Here is a 20403-nt window from a genome sequence, read left to right on the forward strand (position 1 = left end):
GAGGATAGAGCAATCACCAGACATAGGAAGTTCAGCAAGAAAAAATGCCAGATTCTGCACCTGGTATGGGGCAACCCTGGATGAATGGATGGATGGGAGTGAGAGGTTAGAGAGCAGTGCCATGGAAAGGGACCTGGGGGTCCTGGTTGGTGGCAAGCTGAACATGAGCCAGCAGTGCCTTGGCAGCCAGGAGGGCCAACCCTGTCCTAGGGGCTTCACCAGCCGGGCAAGGGAGGGGAATTGGCCCACTCTGCTCTGCACTGGGCTGGCCTCACGCTGAATATTGTGGACAGTTTTGGGCAACACAATGTAAGAAAGACATGAAATTATTAGAGACTGTCCAAAGGAGGGGAATGAAGATGGTGAAGGGCCTTGAGGGCCCTTGAGGAGCAGCTAAGGTCACTTGGTCTGTTCAGCCTGGAGGAGGCTGAGGGAGACCTCGGCAGCTGCAGCTTCCTCCTGCGGGGAAGAGGAGGGGCAGGCACTGATCTCCTCTCTGTGCTGACCAGTGACAGGACCCAAGGGAATGGCCTGATGCTGAGTCAGGAGAGGTGTAGGTTGGATATTAGGAAAAGGTTCTGCCCACAGAGGGTGGCTGGGCTGGAACAGCTGCCCAGGGCAGTGGTCACAGCACCTGGCAGAGCTCAGGAAGTGTTTGGGCAATGCTCTCAGGCACATGGTGTGACTCCTGGGGATGGTGCTGTGCAGGGCCAGGAGCTGGACTTGATGATCCTTGTGGGTCCCTTCCCCCTCAGCAGGTTTGTGATTCCATGAAACCCTTCTGAGTGGAGATGAAGTCACAGCTATCAGTCTGGGGTTTTTGAGTCACAAAATAATTGATTTTGATCCCTCAAGGGATCTCTGGAGGTCATCTGGGCCAACCACTTACTCATACCAGGGTGCACTTCAAATTTAAGTCAGGTCTTCTGGAGGATCCCATGGAAGTTTGATTGAAGCTGTTAAAGCCAGAATGAAATATTACCAGACTATATTCTTTGAGGAATAATTCATCAGTGCTCTAACTAGGTTTCTTTTTCCTTTAATTCTTCTGATTACATTAGTGATGTCCCCTAGCAGGAAATAGGCAAATTGTCTCAGTCCTGTTTAACTGAAGAAGTGACTTTGATTTCATTTACTTATTTATTTATTTTACTTTGAGGGAATGGGGGTGGAGATCCAAAACCTTGCCTTATCCAGGCAATTAAACTAAATTATGAATCTTGGAGGCAGCGGCAGAGTTGAACTTGCTCCAGCTGATACCTGCCATGAAAGATTACGGCAAAGCATTAGAAACTGTGCATAAACCATGTAAAATGGGTGCAGGCAAAGAAACCTGATCTTTAGGAGGTGTTTTCCACAAGAACTTGGAGTCCACCTGTGTTGAGTTTGCCTAGGGTCAGGAAGGCAGTCACTGGAGGGTGGTGGTGTTTTCCGTGCCTCTTCATCACCTCTCAAAGTCTCGTGGTGTCTCAGTTGACTCTTAGAGCTTCACTGCTCACTGGTGGTAGAGGTCACACCAGCACCATGCACAGGATTCCCAGTGCTCAGAGTTCTTCCTGAAGCTTGGTGATGAAGGTCAGGACTCAATTTCCTGCTGGGACGGGGGGGTTTGAGGGAGGAACATTATTGGGCTGGTTAATATTGCAGGAGTTAAATTTGGTTAGAGATGCATTGCAGATCAGCAATGATTGAGGGAGTTCCCAAGGACTCCCAATTCCCCAAATCACATAATTTGCCATATGATGTAAAATTGATAATAAGTAGTACCATATGGGAAAAGCATCCCAGGAGGGCTTGTGCTGAGTTTATAAGTACCTATGACACTTCGTATCTTTGTTTAAAGACCTCTAATAAGATCTGAATTTTGACATTATACCCTGTTTTGAAGGCCACAAGAAGTACAAGAGCATGGCTAGAGATCATGTGCCATAAATGAAGAAATAAATTAATTTAACCTTCAGAGGGGAGCAGTGCCAAGAAAAACAAGCAGCTTTGGGAGTTTGTAAAGAGCAAATCTCTCTGGTCAGCTTCAGTCACTGCATTTGACTAATTAGAAGACTGGAGGTGAAAAGGACAAAACAAAGAACTGTATTTTAGCAGGGCATTTGAGGTTTGCAATTTGGGGAATTTCAGGCAGAAAAATGAAGACAAATCAGCTTAGAGGAGAGATATCCAGACATGTAGGTTGCAGCTCTAATAGGAAGGGACAATGGGTGGCATGATTTTTGCATTGTGAAGGCTGTCCCCTTCGTTTAGCTCTAGAGCTGTTCTTTAAAATTCATTTGGAAAGTGATGTAAAGTCAAAACTTTTCTCTTGGAGTTCTTTTACTTGGATGGAAGAGAAGAGAGAGTGGAGAGGATGCAGTTTGCCTTTCTACACTTAGAGACAAACTTGAGTTATCATGGGAAGGCGATGCTTATGTTGTGTATCAGAGAAAAGCCCCAACACAAATTTCAGTCACATATACTGTCAACAAACAAGGTCCTAATTCCCTATATCTGGTCATCTCTTGACCTCAGGCATAATGGTTCACTGTGCATGGGTGATACTAAGACAGAACATCATAGACCTAAATCAAGCCAGTGAATTTAGGAAGGCGTGGGATGGAAGACAGAGCAGACAGTCTGTAAGCACAGACGGTTGTTGCTCATTTTTTGCTAAATACTGTTGCTACCCGCTACGAAGCATTAGCTTAATTAACTCAGGGACAAAATCTTCTGTCTTGGCGAAGTCCATCAACATCCAAGGAGAATTTGGTCCATGTTACAAATATGAAAATGAAATGGAGATTTATTTGGGTACACTCTAATCACAGAAAAGGCAGCCTGTCTCAGAGATGAATGTACATACAAATTCAAAAGTAGACAAATTGGTACCCTACCCTTCCATTGCTTATCACATGTAAGGAGAAATTGACTTGAAACCCTCAGTTTTTTACCTTCTCTTCTCAAAGGTGAATGACATCCTGTAATTAAAAGCAAAAACAAGCTCTTATGCCCACACATTTGAAAAAAGAAAAAGGCAGTGAAAAAGTCTTGTCAGGCTGTTATTACTGCATGGTATTATCTGCTATTGATATTCCTGGTCTGACATTTTTAGATAATGTGGTCTCAGCTTGGGATTCGTGGATTCCAGTTCCTCTGCTGTGGCGTATTCTTTCATGGTTAGAATTTTCTGAACTTACAGCATTAAGATCTTCCTGATGATAGAACCAGAGCACACTGTTTGCCTTATTTATGCAGTGTGATTTCACTCTTCGCTCTTAATGCTATTTATCATGGTTAGTCTGGTCTTATCCTCTGCCTCCAAAAGTAGGTGATGACTAATGCTTCCAAGGAAGGAAGGATAACAGAACCTCAGGCATCCACAGCTGATTTCAGTCAGGTTTTTGTTTTTGATATTATTCATCATTTTACCTCTTCTATTTTAAGTTACTATTCTTAAAAATGGTCTTACGCCATCAGCCACCATTTCAGAAAAGATAGCTGGAAAATTGAAGAGAGTTCAGAGTAAACATACATGGAAGAATCAAAAGAAGTTTGCCCTTTACAGGGAGTTTAATTGATACTTAATTTAAATGTTTTTGTTTGATTTAAGCAATGATCTGGCTGTATTCTGAAAGGATCTACATAAGGAAGAGAGGCAAGTCTGTAATGCAGATGACAGGAGCATAACAAAATGCAATGGTTGAAAGTGGATCTAGCTAAATTTTAAGCCAGGCATAAAGGAGAAGCTGTGATTATGGTGCTTAATTTTTTGTCCAAACAATTTACCTAATGTTGTGTTGGATTCTTCAGTGCTTGCATTGTTTCAGTTGAGGCTACATATGCTTTATAACAAATCATCTTTAGCTCAGCAGAAGCTTTGCAGGGTGGTAGTTGGGGATGGTTCAGGGTTAGTCAAGATGATCAATGAGAGGCTTTCAAAACAGTGACACAGAGAAGATTTAAGGGATTTTCTGGAGGGGATGAGGTAGTGAATTTGGGAAGGGGGTTTTGCCAGAGAGTTCAGTGAGTAAGGGGTCACAGAAAAAGCCTGTAGCAGTCAGAGCAGGAACGGAGCTGTGAGCTTCGGCTGACCGAGGATGGCTGCGGGAGGGTGGCAGGCAGACAGGCAGAAGGTTTCAGCCAAGACAGAGGGAGGTGTGGCACTGACAGGGGAGAAAGAGGTGGCTATCCCTCTGAGAGGACTCCCAGGGACATGGTCTCTGCTGACAGAGGTTTTTCCAACCTTGCTAAGTTAACTGTTTCGTGGCTGGATCTACCAAAGTTTGCCAGGAAGGGACTCATTGAATGCAGACAGTGCCTGAGAAATTACCTGCTTAGAGTAGAAATATGGGGGCAGCTGTAGATTTAATCTGTAGGTTAATGTTTCAGGGAAAAATGACTTTTAATGGAAGAAGATAGCTCAAGAGTGAAACGTGTGTTTGCTGGCTAGCTGGAAAAGCACTGCTGTTACCTATTGGGTGTTCCTGTCCAAGTGCAGGCACCACAGCGACACTCAGGCAGTGACATGGGTAAGAGTAAGTTTAGAGTAAGGGATTTAGTTAGGCCCAGGTTTTCCTGTGCTGTTTGGTTACTTGTGCACATCACAAATGTTCCAAAGAAGCTTCTGATGGAAAACCAGTCAGTATTGCAGGGAGTGGAGAGAGAGCACTGGTGGCTTTGTCTGAATTAGGCAGGGTGCTCCACTGTGGAGAGGTCTGCTGAAAGGCGAGCTATGCTTGTCTGTAAGCCATTGTGCCTTACATTTTTCCTTGCTTTTTTGGCCTTTTACCAGCCAAAACAGAGGGGAAATAATAGCAAGCCCAGAAGTTTGGCTTCAGCTTTTAAAAAGAAATTAATTAATTTTCTTTTTCTGTGATCTTGCAGAGTAGTTAGGCTAAATTTAATTGAAGCTCGGGAGCTGGGGCTGGAACAGATGAGGAAAAGGGAACTTGCTGAAAACACTGTCAGGGCACAGATAGCAAAAACGAGTGGCAGTAAATGCATAACAGAAAATGAGATGGGGAGAAAGAGGAAGAGAAAAGGCTAACAGGGAAACAATTAGAAAATACCACCATGGCCAAAACAAAGGCGTTAGAGGTTAGCTGAGAGGGAGCTGTGTGCCAGCTTACAGTCAGCAGCTGAGTTACAGCACTGTGGTCTCCCTGCTCCCAAGCTGTCCATAGGAGCAGCCTGCTTTCTAAGCTCGTTTGTTGAAATTCTCTCATTGTCTTCAGCCGTGCTCAGAGCTGTGCAACCTGGCTACTGAAGCAGATATTCTTGGTTTGTGCATCACACAACCCATCCCTGTCATCAGCCTAGCAGACCATGAGAGTTGTGGGACCAAGGCATGCTGCCTGGGGGTGGTTAAGAAAAATTCCAGAACAGGAATGGCGATAATCTAGTCAGTAATGGGATTTTTTTCTGTGGCTTTGAATCAGCATGGAGATAATGTTCAGGGTCTGAGGGTGCTTCTTTGTAGCAGGAGGCTCTTTCATATGAGATGTCAAGCCAGAGGCTGAAAACCTGTCAGAATTAAACTCCAGGATGCTTTTAGCAATGGGTAAGGTACAGTCATCTTTGGATGTAATAACTCTGCAGAGTGCAGGCTCATCCTGTTCAGCTCTTAAGGCTGGCTGCCCTCATTGCTTTCTGCTCTTAAGACCTAGATGTTTGCCTGAGTTTTATTGCTGCTTTTATGGTTTTGAAGCTTGTAGGAGGAGGAGACAGCAGTGTAGGTGAATCTCACTGCTGGAGTGGCAGTCATTTTCCAGCTCCATAGGGGCTGCTGTTGGTGATGGGAAGTACCAGGCGGTGGGACCGTGGTTCTTGTGCCCTCAGCCCCCACCGGTTGTGACTGGTTTCCTCTCCTGCCATGTGGGGAGGACCTGCCTTTCACTTCTTGCTTTCACAGTGATGCTCTGCACTCTTTCTGTGGGTTGGACAGCAGGCCTGTGAGGGAGAAAAGTCATGTCCTTGCAGCTCAGCCTGGGAAACATCTCCAGGCTGCTCCTGCCGTGCTTCTGTCTGCCTCATTTCTAGGCAGCTCCAGTGTTTTCCTTTCACTGGTATTGGATGCCTAGTGCAGCAGGTTCACTTACTAGTGGTAGGAATTGTGAAACCACTGTCTGCACATCGAGCAGTCAGACTGCATGGCCAGGAAGAGACAGAAGTGTTGGGACTGATGTTTGACACTTGCCAGTTTGTCTCTTACGCAAGGAGTGGTGGAAGATGACCAAAAATTGTCACCTCCTAGTGTTGGGTCAGACATTGGGGCTTAAAGTAGAAATTACTCCTCAAGCAAGAAACTGTTTTTTGAAGTAAATTTACTGGTTGGAGTAAGCACACTTGTATATCCATCAGTTTTAGCAGTCATTGCTCTTAGCTGGAGGTGCTCACCTTGAGCTACCATGTGGAGACCTTGATCCTATCTCTGGCACTGATCCTTTTCCATGATGAAATCATATCTTTGCTGATTGGGTCACAGGTGCCTGTTGGTTTTGGTAGCCTTAAGGGGTTCTGACACCAAAGCAGTGCATGGACAGAAGCAGCAGGGTGCTCAAGAGCTGCAAAATTACCATTGACTTTTATCTGTGTGGGATCTTCATTTCTCCATCAAATCTCAAATCCAGCTCCACAGGACCATCTGATGGTACAGTAGGACTATCGTGGCTACCCAGCAAGTGTGGTTTGTGTGTGGTAAAAAGCACTTGTTCATTGGAATTAACAGGATTTTTATGGGCAACATTTTCAACAGCATCTGAACCCAGTTCTCAAAAGTGATGTAGGCTTTTAAGAGGCCAAAGCCAAGATTTTCATAAATAAGTAATGATTTGGGCTGCCTCTGTTTTTTGTTAGACAAGTCTAAAAGGAGTCTGGTTGTCAGGGGATGTGAGATTCTGGCATTTTTTCAAAATTGACATGCTTTTAAAATGTCTTAAGCTGGGCATTCAGAAATGGAGGCATCAAGAATGATTAGCTACTTTTGAAAACTGTTTTCTTAAAAGTCTGAATGAAAATCACTGGGGCATGGGGTCCTAAATAACATGTGAAAAAGTGCTAAAAGTGTATTTTGGAAGTGTGTGTGCCTATCTGTGACTAGACTTTTCCCCAGAGCACCTGCACTGTTGTACATTAATGTACTCAAAAAGGCCTAACGGGGAAAGGCAAATACATCGCTACTGTGCTGAATGCAGGGTGGGATTGATGGGCTGCTTCAGAGTATCAGCCTGTCTCTGCTCTGGTCTGAAGAGGAAAATAGCAATGATTTTTGCAGGTACCGACAATAACCTGATCAGTAATTCTGACCTGCTGGGGAAAGACAAATTTGCATCTGAAGTCCTATGTATTAGGAACAACATATTTAAAGTTAAGCATGCGCCAGTTAAACATGTTTTGAAGGGTTTTGTAGTATTGATTTAATAAACCAGAAAAATAGTAGGATTGTAACTGTTACTTCCCCAGTAAATTTCTAACGTATGTGTGACTCTCTTTGTGTCTCCTCAGACCTGAACCATGTCCCACCCATCCTGGCTGCCACCCAAGAGTACCAACGAGCCTGTTGGCCACGTTACTGCAAGGATGGAGACCACACACACCTTTGGGACTCCCAGCATCTCCGTGTCCACCCAGCAGACCCCAAAGAAGTTTGCGCCTGTGGTCGCCCCCAAACCGAAGTACAACCCATACAAGCAACCAGGTGGTGATGGTGAGTATCTCTTTTCTAGGAAGGAACCACAACTGCCTCATTCAGAGGAACCGACTGCTAACACAGGCTGTTCTTGATTTGTTCTTTATTGGTGAGTTTGTGAGCCTCCCTTTTTCAGGTCATTCAAATCAAGAAGGATGTGAAGGTATCTCTTCCCCTTGCTCTGGCTAGCTACCCTTCTGAGAAGTGCAGGGCTGGGAGAGGACATGAAGACAGATCTTTCTCAGTTTTAATTGAAAGCAGATGTCCTGTGTCCAGGACCAGTACTTTTCAAAGGGTTTTGCTTGTTTGGTCCCTGCTGCCACATGATGATTCAAGGAGCTTGGGCTCAAAGAACCCTTTTCAGTATTGGTTCTTTCACCCTAGCACAGTGGGAATACCTTACAAACAAAGGGTTGATCTGTGCAATATAAGTTTTGGGGGTGGTAGTGCATGAATTTGGCCAGTGAGTCTGGAAGTGTTTTCTCTTCAGTCTGCTGGATGGATTGTTTTAGTTCAATTGAGTTCTTTCCCTCTAGTGTGGGAAAGAATGAATATGAAATAATTGGGAAGGTATTTGGGTGACCATTGTGATGCTCTCGGGAGCTTGTTCTGTTATGTCAGCAGAAGAAATGCCTACCAGTCACTGTGTGTCAGCCTTCCTCTACTTTTTGCTGTGAAAGTCCTCTTCTTCTGATGTGGTTGAGCAGCAAGGGTGGGATTTGGGTTCCTGGCTTGTGGACGCATGGAGGGAGGGCGTTCCCAAGGAGCAGTAGTGCATGGCTGGGAGCCCCTCTGGAACTTGCAACTGGAAACCTGCAAGTTGGAACACCTGGGATGCCCCTGGCTGACAATGGAGAGTTTGTGAAGGAACTGCAGCCGAAACAAGTGAAGGCCAAGGATTTTAGGAGAGAGTTGTTTTGGCAGAGCATGACATTTCTATTCCTGTGATTTACTGTAGGTAGAAATGGGGGGAAGTTCTTCCCCTCCTCCTCTCCAACCTTTCTCCAAAGAAAAGCTCAGCTGTATTCAAGAAAATGCCCAAACCAGCTTTTGTATTTGTTTTGGGAAGCTCTACATTGTTCCTTCACCACTTTTCCCTCTTTTATGTTGAGTACAATAAGATAAATATCACCTGTATATTTTTTCCTCTTTCTGCTCTATCTTTTGGAAGCGTGTACATTTTCAGGAACACTACAGAGTAATGGAAAAGAGAAAGAAAAACAAAGCAGCATATTAAATCCTACACTTGAGTGATTTTCTAAAGTTAAGGACATTTTATAGGAAAGTTGGAAAAGCCTCATGAGTGTTTTGGGTATTTTTTGTCTGCCGCTCTAACTTCGGAGAATTCAGAACAAAAAAAGAAAATGTGTTGGAGGGGGAGAAGCGAAGTCATATGCACCTGTTCTGCTGCCTTCCGTAATAAAACTTAGCGAGAAATAGGGAGAGAAAGACATTTGGAATTTAAAAAGCAAAAAAGAATCCATTTCTGAAATGCAAAGAAAATGTCATCTTCAAGTCAAGTGGAAATTCTTATTTTTCTAATTCTCTTGCAATTAAAAATAATAATGGAATATGGCCCTTTTCTTCCTAGGAAATCTGTTCCTGATCAGTCAGGATTTTTTTATGTGAAAAAGGTCAGTATGTCTTAATTGTCAATGCTTTAGTGATTGTAGGTCTAATTTTATGTGTCTCAGGAACATTATCCCCTTCTAAAAAAGTCCTGTGTTTCTTGCCATTTGTGCAAGGAGGTTTTCCCAGGGAGCAGAACAGGCACTGCAGGCTGAGAAGGGGAGACAAAGCACTCAAACATTTCTGATATAACCCAGAGTTCCTGGTCTGGCAATCAGTCAGGCATTGCTGGGTCTGCTGGAAACCAGGATACATTCAGGAACTCCCAGAGGACTTTGTCAGTGCCAGTCCCTTTTCTTGTCTGACACTGGGCTTTTAGAGATCTCATCATTATCTGACAGGCCTGGAAGAGCTAAGGGTTGGCCAAGACTTGGTCAGAGGTAGGCTTAGTGATGTGACAACATGCCTGGAGCTTTAGCTAATCCACTTCCAGAAGGTGACATGCTGCTGCTTGCTGTCAGCAGCCCATGCAAAGCCATTACCTCCATATATAACCCTGAGAACATGAGGCTTCTGGGATCTGGCAGGTGAGAAATAGTTAGCCCAATGTGCGTCATTCACTTGCTATGGCTCCCTTCTCTCTTCCCGGCTCCCGAATTGTTTTTGCAATGACCTCCCTGATTTCTGCAGCAATAATTCAGCCTGGGAGATGGCTCCATGCCCCACTGGTTCCCTGCTTACAGGGGCACTGACTGCCATTTTGCCTCAATTTGTGCTTTGTTATTGGACACAGGTCTTTCCCACCTGGTTAGCTGTGAGTCTGTAGGTAGGGGAGTGACAGCATCCCCTTGAACCTGGTGTGTTTTCATCCCTCCTACCCATCCAAAGCTGCTTAACTGGAGGCACATGGGCTTCCCATGCATCCTTCTGCTGGAGATGAGTGGGAGCAACAGCACAGCCCTGGGGAAGGGTTGTCCTGAGGCTGTTGGTCAGGAAGTGTCTGTGCTCATCACAGCCTTGGCTGCCTCAGCAGTGTCACTGGAATTGGCTCCCTGCAGCCTTTGTAGTATCTGGAATCTCTCTGGGAGTCTGGCAAATTCCATTCGTAGTAATTTCTTCAGCTTGTTGCTGTTAACATTTAGGAATGTGCATCCTCTGGCCTTGTGGTTCTTATTATTATTTTGTAGGTGTGCTGCTTGTACATAGAGGGTCTGTCCAGCTGATCACTTTTGTGGTTTTATTTCTTGATCGTATTGCAAGCAGAAGGGAAAGACACTGGAGTGGCACACTGTGGAGCAGGTGCTGTGTGTACCCCCCTCTCCCTCCCATCTCCTACCAAAGCATTTCCTTAGTGTCACCTTGACTTCAATTTTATTTTTTATTTCCTGATACCTGCACAAAACTCAGCCAGAATGTGGTGATTAAAAGCTGCTTAATGAAACTTTAACAGAAGTTAGAAATAGTTACATGACTGAAACACAGTGAAATGGCAACAGCCAGTAGTTTATAAACAGGCACATTTTACTGTGATTTGAAGCACTCAAGGCATGTGTTCAGACCACTGAAGTAGCAATTTTCCTGGTGCTGCCAGCCCCCCTCCGTGCTGTTTGCCATGCTGAGTTGCTGCAGCTTGTTTCACACCAGATTTATCCACTCATCAAAGCAGAGACCATGTCTTGTTCTTGCAGGGATCTGCCTGGGGGCCCCTGGGTATGACTGCAGTAGTGGTAGAAGTAATGATCATAATGGTAATCATCATCAATAAGACCCGAGCCCTGCTTAGCATTCTGCACAGGTCTCTGCCATGCAGGCAGCCCAAGAGGCAGGCACAGTCTGTTTGTGTAAGTCCTTCCAACACCTGCTGTGGTCTGGGCTGTGTTTCTGGAGGATTTAGTGCTGCCACTCCCCAGTGTGATGCTTTGCAGGGGATTAACCTTGCCTGATCCTGGGAGGTGTGAGCACCGCAGTTCCTGGGAAGTGCTGGTGCTCATCATCTTCCAGAGCTCTGTATTTACCCCACAGAGAGAGGAGAGGAGAGCTGTTCAAGCTTGGGGAAGATGTTTATCTACAAGGCGAACGATTGTGAATTGGCAGGAAGTGTAGCTGCTGAGGAATTAGGCTGCAAATCAAAATTAAATGTCCAGACATCTGAGCAGTAGCTCTAAGAGTTTAACTGGGGTCAGGGATGGTCCTTGGATGGAGCTAGATGTGGCTGAAGTTTGAGAGCATCTTCTCTTCATGCTGGGAGAAGATGAGTCCTGAGATGGATGAGGCATCAACCAGCCTTGGGTTCTGACAGTCTGCTTCTTATGTATTTGGCTTCTTTCTCCTTGCTCATGTCTTTGGTGTTGCCTGCCCCCTCCCTCTTTTCCTCAGCAGACCCTGTCCAGCAATGTGCACAATGGGTTTTGTCCTACACCAAAAATCTCTTTAAGAAACTCAGATCTTTTTTCTGAGGAATTGTTATTAATTCTGTTTCATTTAAAAGCAGTGGATGCCCCATCATTTAAGTGCTCAGGGTCAGGTTGGACAGGGCTTGGAGCAGCCTGATTTAGTGAAAGATATCCCAGCTGATGGCAGGGGTTTTGGAATGTATTATTTTTCAAGGTCTTTCCAATTCAAACCTTTCTGTGGTTGCCCTTCCTCCTTTTCCTGCCACTTACTTCTCTCTTGCTCTCCAGCTTTTAGACTTAAATTGGTATTTCAGCATCTTCAATAGAGCTGGAGCCTTAGGGAAACACTGCCACACAGCTGTTCCCGTCTATGCTGGGCTCAGGAAGATAGAAGGGATTTATAGCTTGCAGATGAAGCAAATTCCATCTTTGCCTTAGTTCCAGAAAATGGGGCCTCACCCAGACTAAGGAGGCGCCCGGTGTGGGGTGGGATTGGTGATAGCTGATCTGCTGGCTTAGTGCCTGCTACTGTGGGGCTGATGCTGCTGGGGTGGCACTGGGGGCTGTAAGGCCAGAACTTGGGGCTTCAGAAATGTGTAAAATCTGTTGTCAGTCAGAGGTACTCAGAAGAGCCTCAGTCAGGGCCGTTGGATGGCTTGGGAGCAGTGAGTGACAAACTTTGCAATGTGAGTTGGCTTTTGGTTTGGATCCTTTTGGTTTGAATCCTGTTTTGGTAACCACAAAAGTTCTTTCCCCCCTTGCCTCCAAATAAAGCTCTGCAAGTCCAGCAGAAGCACGTCTGTGCTGAAACAGGTGGAGCACAGTGGTGAGCTGGGGAGGCTCAGCTGGATTGCAGGGCTGGGCTTTCCAGTCCAGCATTTGTGAGCACTAGTGCGGCTCCCTGATTGAATATACCTCCTCTGCCACTGTGTGCAGTCACTTGAAGGATGATTTCATGGTGGCAGAGAAGGAAATTACTCCATCCTTGCCTACCAGGAAGTGCCATATCATTGAATGGCTCCCAGGAGGTCTCCTGCTCCTGCAAAGTCGATTCTTTCTACTCCCTAAAACCCAAATCTGTCCTATTCTTGCAATGTCTGGTGTTCCTATGAACAGGACCACGTGTTTTTCTCAAGCTGCCTGAGACAGGCTGAGATGCTGCAGTGCCAGCCCTGCTTAGAAAAGGATGTGGAGCAATATCCCTCACAGGGCAGTCACTGTGTTTGTGGGGCTGCCCAGGGCTTGGAGGTGCTTCTCTGTTACACTCTGGGGCTCTTAGGACTTTGCTTTGCAAAATTAGCCACATTAGTTTGTACTGCTAGCTACTTCTAAATTCACTATTTATTAGTGCTGATGTCTTTCCTTCTAATTGCCATGCTTGGTGAATATATTATCTGCAGAAACACATACTATGGATTTAATAATGAGAACTAAACAAAGGGATGAGCCTCAAATCCATTTCTTCTCCTTTCTCCTTCCTTTCCTTGGGCACCTTTCAGATATGGTGAACAACAGGTCTCATGTGAAGGCCTTTGAGGTTTTAATTGCCCTTTTTAAAAACCATCTCCTTCCATTTACCGTGGTTGGAGGGGTGGGCAAGTGACTCATGAGACAAGGCAAATGAGCAGGACCAGCTCCAGGGCAAGGCTATGCCGTGGACACCAGTGTGTGTTCTTGAACCCAGCTGATCCAGGCTTCCCAGAGCTTGACTATCTGTACCCTCCTCTTCTTCATGGGTGTGGAGGCTTTTGAGCTCTGGTGAGTTATGTTCTGCTGTGTCTGTAGGGGACTGGGGGCATGAACTATCAGGCTGTTTGTTGTTTTGCTGTTGTGTTTTGGGTTTTTTTTTTCAGGCAGATATACCTAGTGGGTTTTGTTTACAGCAGCTGCTATCAGTAGCTCTGTCTTAATTTTTGAAGCTTGGGTATGGATTTATTGGGCTGGACACCCTGTGTTACAGCTGTGCTGTTCTTTGCTCTGCAGTCTTTGACAGTTCATAGAAGCCAACAAGGTCCAGAGTCTATTAATTATTTGTATTGAGAGCCCAGAAGGAATAAATTCAGGCTGACCTGAAAGATTCTGTGGTTTGTGTTTTTTTGGTTTTTTTCTTTTTTTTTTTTTTTTTTTCCCCTGCTTGCCTCTGCTGGTTCTGTTCCATAGCAGGAAGAATTCTCACTTGTGGAAGGGCTGTGTTGGCTGAGAGGCAGAGGGGTCTTGTACCTGCTCCTTGAAGTGTCTCAGGAGCTTCTGCAGTGCTGTCCTGGTTGTTGGAGGAAGGCTGGGGTGCAGGCACAGTGAGCTGTCTCATCCATGCTCCTGTGGTGGTTTCGTGTGTGCATTGTTCAACACTAACATCAGATAATGCAATTATCAAGAACTGGACTGCTAGCAGGAGCTGGCTGTCTTGCATAAGTTAGGAATTATGCCTGTGGACCGTTGCTGCTGCCCAGATGAGGCATGGGAAGACATTGTTACTCTGAATTGAGTTCTGGGAGTACCAGAGTATTTCCAGTGGGATCTGCTGGTCCCTCTCTTGCTCCTCATCTCTGCCACTAGCTGAAAAAAAAAAAATCATTGATGCTTCATGGGGGAGGCAGTGTCTCAGTGGTGGGACAAAAAGATAGGCAGAGAAGTGCTCTGACACTTTTCTAGTCCCATCAATTGCAATGGATGATGTGGTTCCATCCCTCGCAGCACTGAGCTCCTGGAGTTGAAAAATGTGGTGTGAATAAAGAGGTGACCCTACTGTTGCAAGTCATCCTGGCTGGGCCTACCACAGCCCCCATGTTAGTGCTTGTTTCTCAGAAAAAGCTTTCCTTAAAGTTCATGTTATAAACTCTTAAAGTCTTTCTTAATCCTTCCCTCATTTTTCTATGTGTTTCTTGTGCTGAATGAGATGCAGCAGATGAAGCAATACTTTATTCATTAGTGTTAGAACTGCATCATCCACAGGCTCTTACAAAATGCAGCTGGTGAAAATGATCTTGAAATTCCAGGCCTCTTTATCGTGGGCTTGCTACCTTCACACAAGAGCATTTAAAGCACAAACAAAACCCATGAACACTGCAGAAGGAGTGGGAAGGTGGGGGTCCCTAGCTGTGAACCAGTTTGGGGCACCCTTTTGGAAGTGTCCATTGATTTCCCTCAAAGCACATCCTCTCTCCTGTTGGTTAAGAACCGAGTGAAACCAGTTGGAAATGAGTGGTGATTCTCATTGTATAAAACTGGATTTGAACTGCCCCAAGCAAGCTGGGCCATGTTGAAGAGGGATGAGACCGAGCTGGTGCCTTTGTGCCCGGGCAGCGTTGCTCCACTCAATAACTTCTGAGCTACAGGGATAGGGATTTTTGCCCAGTTGTCCCCAGCACTGTGACCTGTGAGTCTCACCAGTGGGAATAAACTGGCTCTGTGTGGGGCCTTCTGTCTTGTTAGCATTCATCCTAAAAGTTGTTTTGTTGGATAACAGTGTCTGCATCTGCTTTTTTTTTTTCTTTTTTTTTTAACCAGAGACAAATCCATAGCACTGTCTTGGCTTTGCTCTCAGGATGAGCATTTTCTTTTTTGAAATACCACCTCAGGGAAAGGCCCTGGGAAGAATTCAGCGTAAAACAAGTGCATAAGAACTGTTATTGAACTAGTATACTTATCTGTAGTTCACAAAATGTCAAGTCAAGCCACCAGGTTTTATTAAGTATTCTGACCGTGTTTTGTTAGAATTACAGATATTAAATTTTCACAGGCTCTGGAACACATTGCCTCTTATTTGGGAACTACTTAAAGTAGTGCCTAGCCTTGGGTTTCATTCTGGTGAGTGAGCTTATATTTTCTCAGTTATTTGGTATCATAAAGCAAACATTGCATTTCTCAGCAGGTAGATTCTTAATTTTTTTCTGCCCTTACTATTTTTTTCTCATTTTCTTTTCTCCTGTCTGTCTGTTCTTCCAAGATACTATATTTAATTTTTCCACTTCATTATTTCAAACATCAAATAGTGATTCATCTTAGTGGCCTGTTCTGTGAACCACAATAGTTTGGGTAGAATAAAGAAAATGGGCAAAAAAGGGAAGGGAGAAAGAGAAGATATTTCTGATACACTGAAATGGAAGGGAAGTATCATTTAATAACTTGAATTGCAAACATCTGTCATCAACCATATCAAACCTTCTGTTAAACAGATAATGTTTGTCCTGTATGTAGTTTTACAGGGCTGTGGTACCCAGTCAAAGCAAGAGAGCAATGCTAATGCAGAAATAGCTTGAATTCATGCAGGCAGCACTTGTCCCTTTTATTTTAATTTGAAATGTTAACATCCTCCAGATGCTAGTCTGTTAAATAATAACAATTGTTATACGATAGTTAACAGTCTAGTAATATTTTTTTTTGCCATTCTTCACACAATGCTGCTCTTCTACTCACTGGAAACTAGCTATTACAGTAAAGGATTATATATGTGCTTTTCCTTTTCTCTGCCTAAAGCTTTTTTATTTTGCCAGACTGAGTTCTGCTAAATCAGAGCAACCAGTAAATGTCTATTGGATTATATTACAGGTTGGTGTAATAAAAGGTTGGAAGAATGAATGAGCAACTCTTGAAGCCACAGAAGCTGTACTTGTGGCCAAAGAGCAGGCATTTCTAGCAGTGAATCCTACACAATTACAATTTGGACTAAATATACCAGGCCTCAAGTGTTTGTTGCTAAGCAAAGCATGTTTAGATGGGCTTGGCACAGGAATTAAGGGTCCATGAGCAAGACTGAGAATCTTGTGGCTCTGCTATGCCCGGGGAGGGTGATTTTGCAGGAGATGAGCAGGGATCTGCTCTAGATCCTAATAAGCAGAAAGTTTCCTGTTATCTGAAAATCCCCCTTCTGACTTCTTCTTTAACCAGCACGCACACTGCTAAGTCACAGCCTTGGAAGAAAGTGCAGGCATGCTCCAGGGGCTCAACTGGGGATTTACCCAAACTATTTGAGGAGCTGAAGTGCAAAAGAATCACATGTCTCTTCCAAGTCGTAATTCCTGTGATGACAATGACTAAGGAAAGGTTTTGGTTTCATCTAGATATGACCCAAATCATAAATCCAAGCCTGCTGTTAAGGGCTTGTGGGTAGAGATTGCACTGTCATGATAGCTGGCATTTGATGTGCCAAGCACTGAATTTATGGGAAATGACATGGAGATGAGGAAGGAACCTGTGCTCTGGGTCATCTCTGTTACAAGGCCCACTTGAGAAGTTTTATCAGCTGGTGTTTCTGAATACCCTGCACTATCTGTGGTGTGAGGGTGTGCCCAGGGGTCCTGCCACAGGAGTTATCCTGAGTGAGCTGGTGGAAGGAGAGGAGGCCCTCAAGAGTATGAAAATGGTACCAAAAGAGTGTGGGTAAGCACAGTCTTTTGAAAGTAGGTTTAACAGAAGAAAGTATAGAAGTTTGAAATGTGTGTTATAAAAAGCGAACATGATGAGGGTTGAATTCTTACTAAGTGGAGACTAATAGTCTCTGAGGTCGGTGGCCCCATTCTTAGAAAACCAGTTCTTTGATTCTCCACAAAATTAACTTTCCTCAACTTTTTGCCCCATGTACCCCTCAGTACAAGCTCCCAATTTGTGCTCCAAATTTCCTATCTCCTCCACTGGCTCCATCCCCTATTCTTTTTTGCAGGGGACACAGTGCCAGGCTGTGGCTGCTTCTGCATGAGCTGGGAGCCTCTTGGGTATCCCAGTAGCTTCCTTGAGACCTCTGGACACCTACAGCTGGATCTATTTCCAGCTGCTTTCCTTATCCAGAGCAATCCAGCTCTTTGCAGGACCAGCTCACCTCTTAGCCCCTCAAGTGTCATGATCAGCTTTACAATGTGCTGTCAGACCCTTCAAGGGAATGTTCTGACCCACACTGTGCTGTGTGTTTGCAAAGTTTATTTTTCAAGAAGGTGAAAAGGATTAATCATTGTTCCTAGGCCACTTCTTAGGAAGGGTAAGAAAAGGAAAGTTGCTCAGTGAGGATTCAGTAACACCATTCTGGCTGTCAGACAGTGAAGCACAGGAGGTAAAAGTCAATTCTTCTCCCTTCCCAGTCCTGTGATTTAAAATGTTTGAACGTGCACTTCAGAAGCTGGGGAAGTAAAAGCCCCCAGTTGTGCCTGGAGACTCTCCAAAGGCCATGGCGAGCGAAGGGGCTGCGGAGTGTTAATACAGTCCATCATTTTGTAACAAGCCCGATGTTCTTGTATGAGCCGTGTCAGGCTGTTGTCTGCACGCTGTCTTTGCTGATCACAGTAATCGGGTCATAAGAGAGGGAGAAGTAATAGCGCGTCTCTTAGCAACCAGCCCCAGGAGAAAGAGAAAATTACTCAAACAGACTATCCAGCCAGGGAAGTAGAAAGATGAAATTTTCTGAAAGTCTGTTGGAAAGTGCTCAGGGACATAATTCTTTTATGTGTGAGATCCTTACAGGCTGGATCCAATGGTATCAGACGCTTTTTTTTCCTTGTTGTCTTTCTGGTAAACTTTTATTTTTAATTGGCCTCGAAAAAAAAAAAGGGGGGGGGGGGAGAACTCTGTGAAACAGACACATTTTGAAAATATAAGGGACAGATTTTTGTATTTTTGACAATGCCAGGGAGGAGGGAGGGAGGGGAGGTCAGTGTGTCTCAGGCAGGGGACGAGGGGAGCCTCTTATCTCTGCGCGAGTGCTTTGAATGCTTCCCATGTCACTGCGAGCCAAAGCATGTTACTCTATCTGCCAACGCTGCAGTGGCATGTGCAAAACAAACTTGTTGGGGCTCCATTGCATTGCACAGGGTGTCATGTCTCATGAGTGTCACAGACTGTGAGCTGTGATGATTGACAGCTCGGCAGAGAGCTGGACCTGACCTGCCCTCCCGATGGCTGAGAGGCCAGGCAGAGCAGGTACTGCCTGAGTTCCTGCCAGCAGCCTTTTTCTCATTATCCTGGTTTTTTTGTCCTCATCTAAGCTACTGGTTTGTGTAAGACATGTAGGGAAACATCTCTGAGGCCTTCTCAAGGACCATTTGGCCAGTGTTGACCCCAGGTCTCAGAGGGAGGGCAGCGGTAGGAGCAGTCCAGATGTCATAGTAATAAATTGAAGCATTTGCAGCTAGTGTGTGGGATGGGGAGAAGTGTGTGTGTTTGTATCTTATACTTTGAAAAATTTCTTCTTCATTCCAGAACTTGAACTTGTGTGGTCAGCTGGTCTGCATCCTCCCCAGTGGGGCATGCTGGCTGCTTAGGGAAGGGGAGCAAGCCTGGCACAGGCTGCCCAACCTTGCTAAGCAAGACCATACATCTGTATGTGTTTAATGGAAAGAAAGTGAAATACTCTAAAATGGTTGTGAGTGTTCACATTTGTGGTTGCATCCTTAAAGCTATTGCAGGGACAAAGTCTTTGTGAAAGCTTGGCTTAGTCCCTGGGTTTGAGGAGCCGTAAGGGCGCTGTTGGATGTGTGGAGGGGAACAGGCACTGATCCAGCTACTCCTGAGTCCACGGCCTTCCTCTGCTTTTGTGTGCTCTGTGATACCAGGGCATGTCTAGTTCATGCAGGGGGACCAGCTCACTTCTGCAGGTGATAGTTTGACTATCAGTAACAGTTCTACTTTCAGATTCATGTGGTTTACTGAAGGGTACAGCCAATCCCCTAATCTGGGATCCTGGACAGCTGGGTAAAAGGTTCGGGCTGATCTGGACTGCTGTGGTTGAGTTGTTGTTGGTACCTGGGTTCATTCAAGTCTTGCTGAGGAGCCTTGGAGACAAGGCTGACTTCAGTGTCTTATCCTGGAAATAATCTGTAGAAGAGAGGAGAAAAACCCCAACCTTGCAGCTGCACAGAATATCTTAGGAGCAACACCTACTACTGTCAAAGAAAAGTGAGATAAGGAACACTATTAATTGTGACTTCTTCCAAGAAAATCATAGAGACTGCTGCTTTGCTGTCTTGTCATGAAGAAGAAGGACATTTTCCTTAAAAGTTTAGTAATTTAAGAATTCCCTTGCTATTTTTGTGAGTACCAGTAAGTGATGTTCCCTGGAAATTTTCCCCCAACTCTATAAATACCACCCCAGGGCTTACAGAAGTGACTCAGTTTGGGAAGTCAACACCAAGCACTTCCTCAGCACAGCCTGGCAGCCCCCCAGCTGGAGTGCACAACTTCTTCAAAACTGCTAATTGGTTGTTAATCTGCAGTACAGTTGGGCTTCTTCTTGAAAACTGAATTGCTCTTGCTCATTCTGACCTTCCTGTCATGTTAGAGATGGTGGCACAGGGGGCAGAAGAGGCTGAAGCACAGTTTGAGTCTGGGAAGTTGTAATTGGTATTTTGAGGTGCCACCTTTTCTCTGGATAACAAGCTCATCGAATGACCCCAACTGACAGATAGATGAAATGCTTCTAATTGCCATATCTCACTGTCCTGGGACCAAGATTATCTCACAGACCTTGCTTTTGTAATTGGGTCCTTTCTTCCTTCCCGTTACACTTTTGACATCACTTTTGTACCAGCTGGGCACAAATAGAGCCATTTGTAATTCTTTGTGTGGTGCCCGAGGAGAAACAGAACCTGGCTTACTGAATTAATTCTGCAGGCATAGGGGGAAAATTGCACTGGAGCTCAGGTCTGACACAGCTGTCTTAGGTAAAAATCACTTTATAAAGACAAGAGGCAATGCATGAGGGAAGTGTGAGTTGGGTAAAAATCACAGCTGGTCTGTATCTCCTCTGGTATCAGCATGGACAGGATACCATGCAGTCGTACC

The 20403-nt window shown here is 44.9% G+C and overlaps 1 protein-coding gene across 1 annotated transcript in view; it reads left to right on the forward strand.

Annotated features, from left to right (window-relative positions):
- LOC121336716 (LIM domain containing preferred translocation partner in lipoma) overlaps positions 1 to 20403 on the forward strand; it is a 317023-nt gene that overhangs the window by 109009 nt on the left and 187611 nt on the right. The window contains exon 5 of the mRNA XM_041406088.1: positions 7492 to 7693. Coding sequence (XP_041262022.1) covers positions 7501 to 7693 — 193 coding nt within the window. The 5' untranslated portion in view covers positions 7492 to 7500. The remainder of the gene's footprint in view (positions 1 to 7491; positions 7694 to 20403) is intronic.

This window comes from Onychostruthus taczanowskii, unplaced genomic scaffold (genome assembly GCF_017590055.1).
Source record: "Onychostruthus taczanowskii isolate IOZ18803 unplaced genomic scaffold, ASM1759005v1 scaffold24, whole genome shotgun sequence".
NCBI lineage: Eukaryota > Metazoa > Chordata > Aves > Passeriformes > Passeridae > Onychostruthus > Onychostruthus taczanowskii.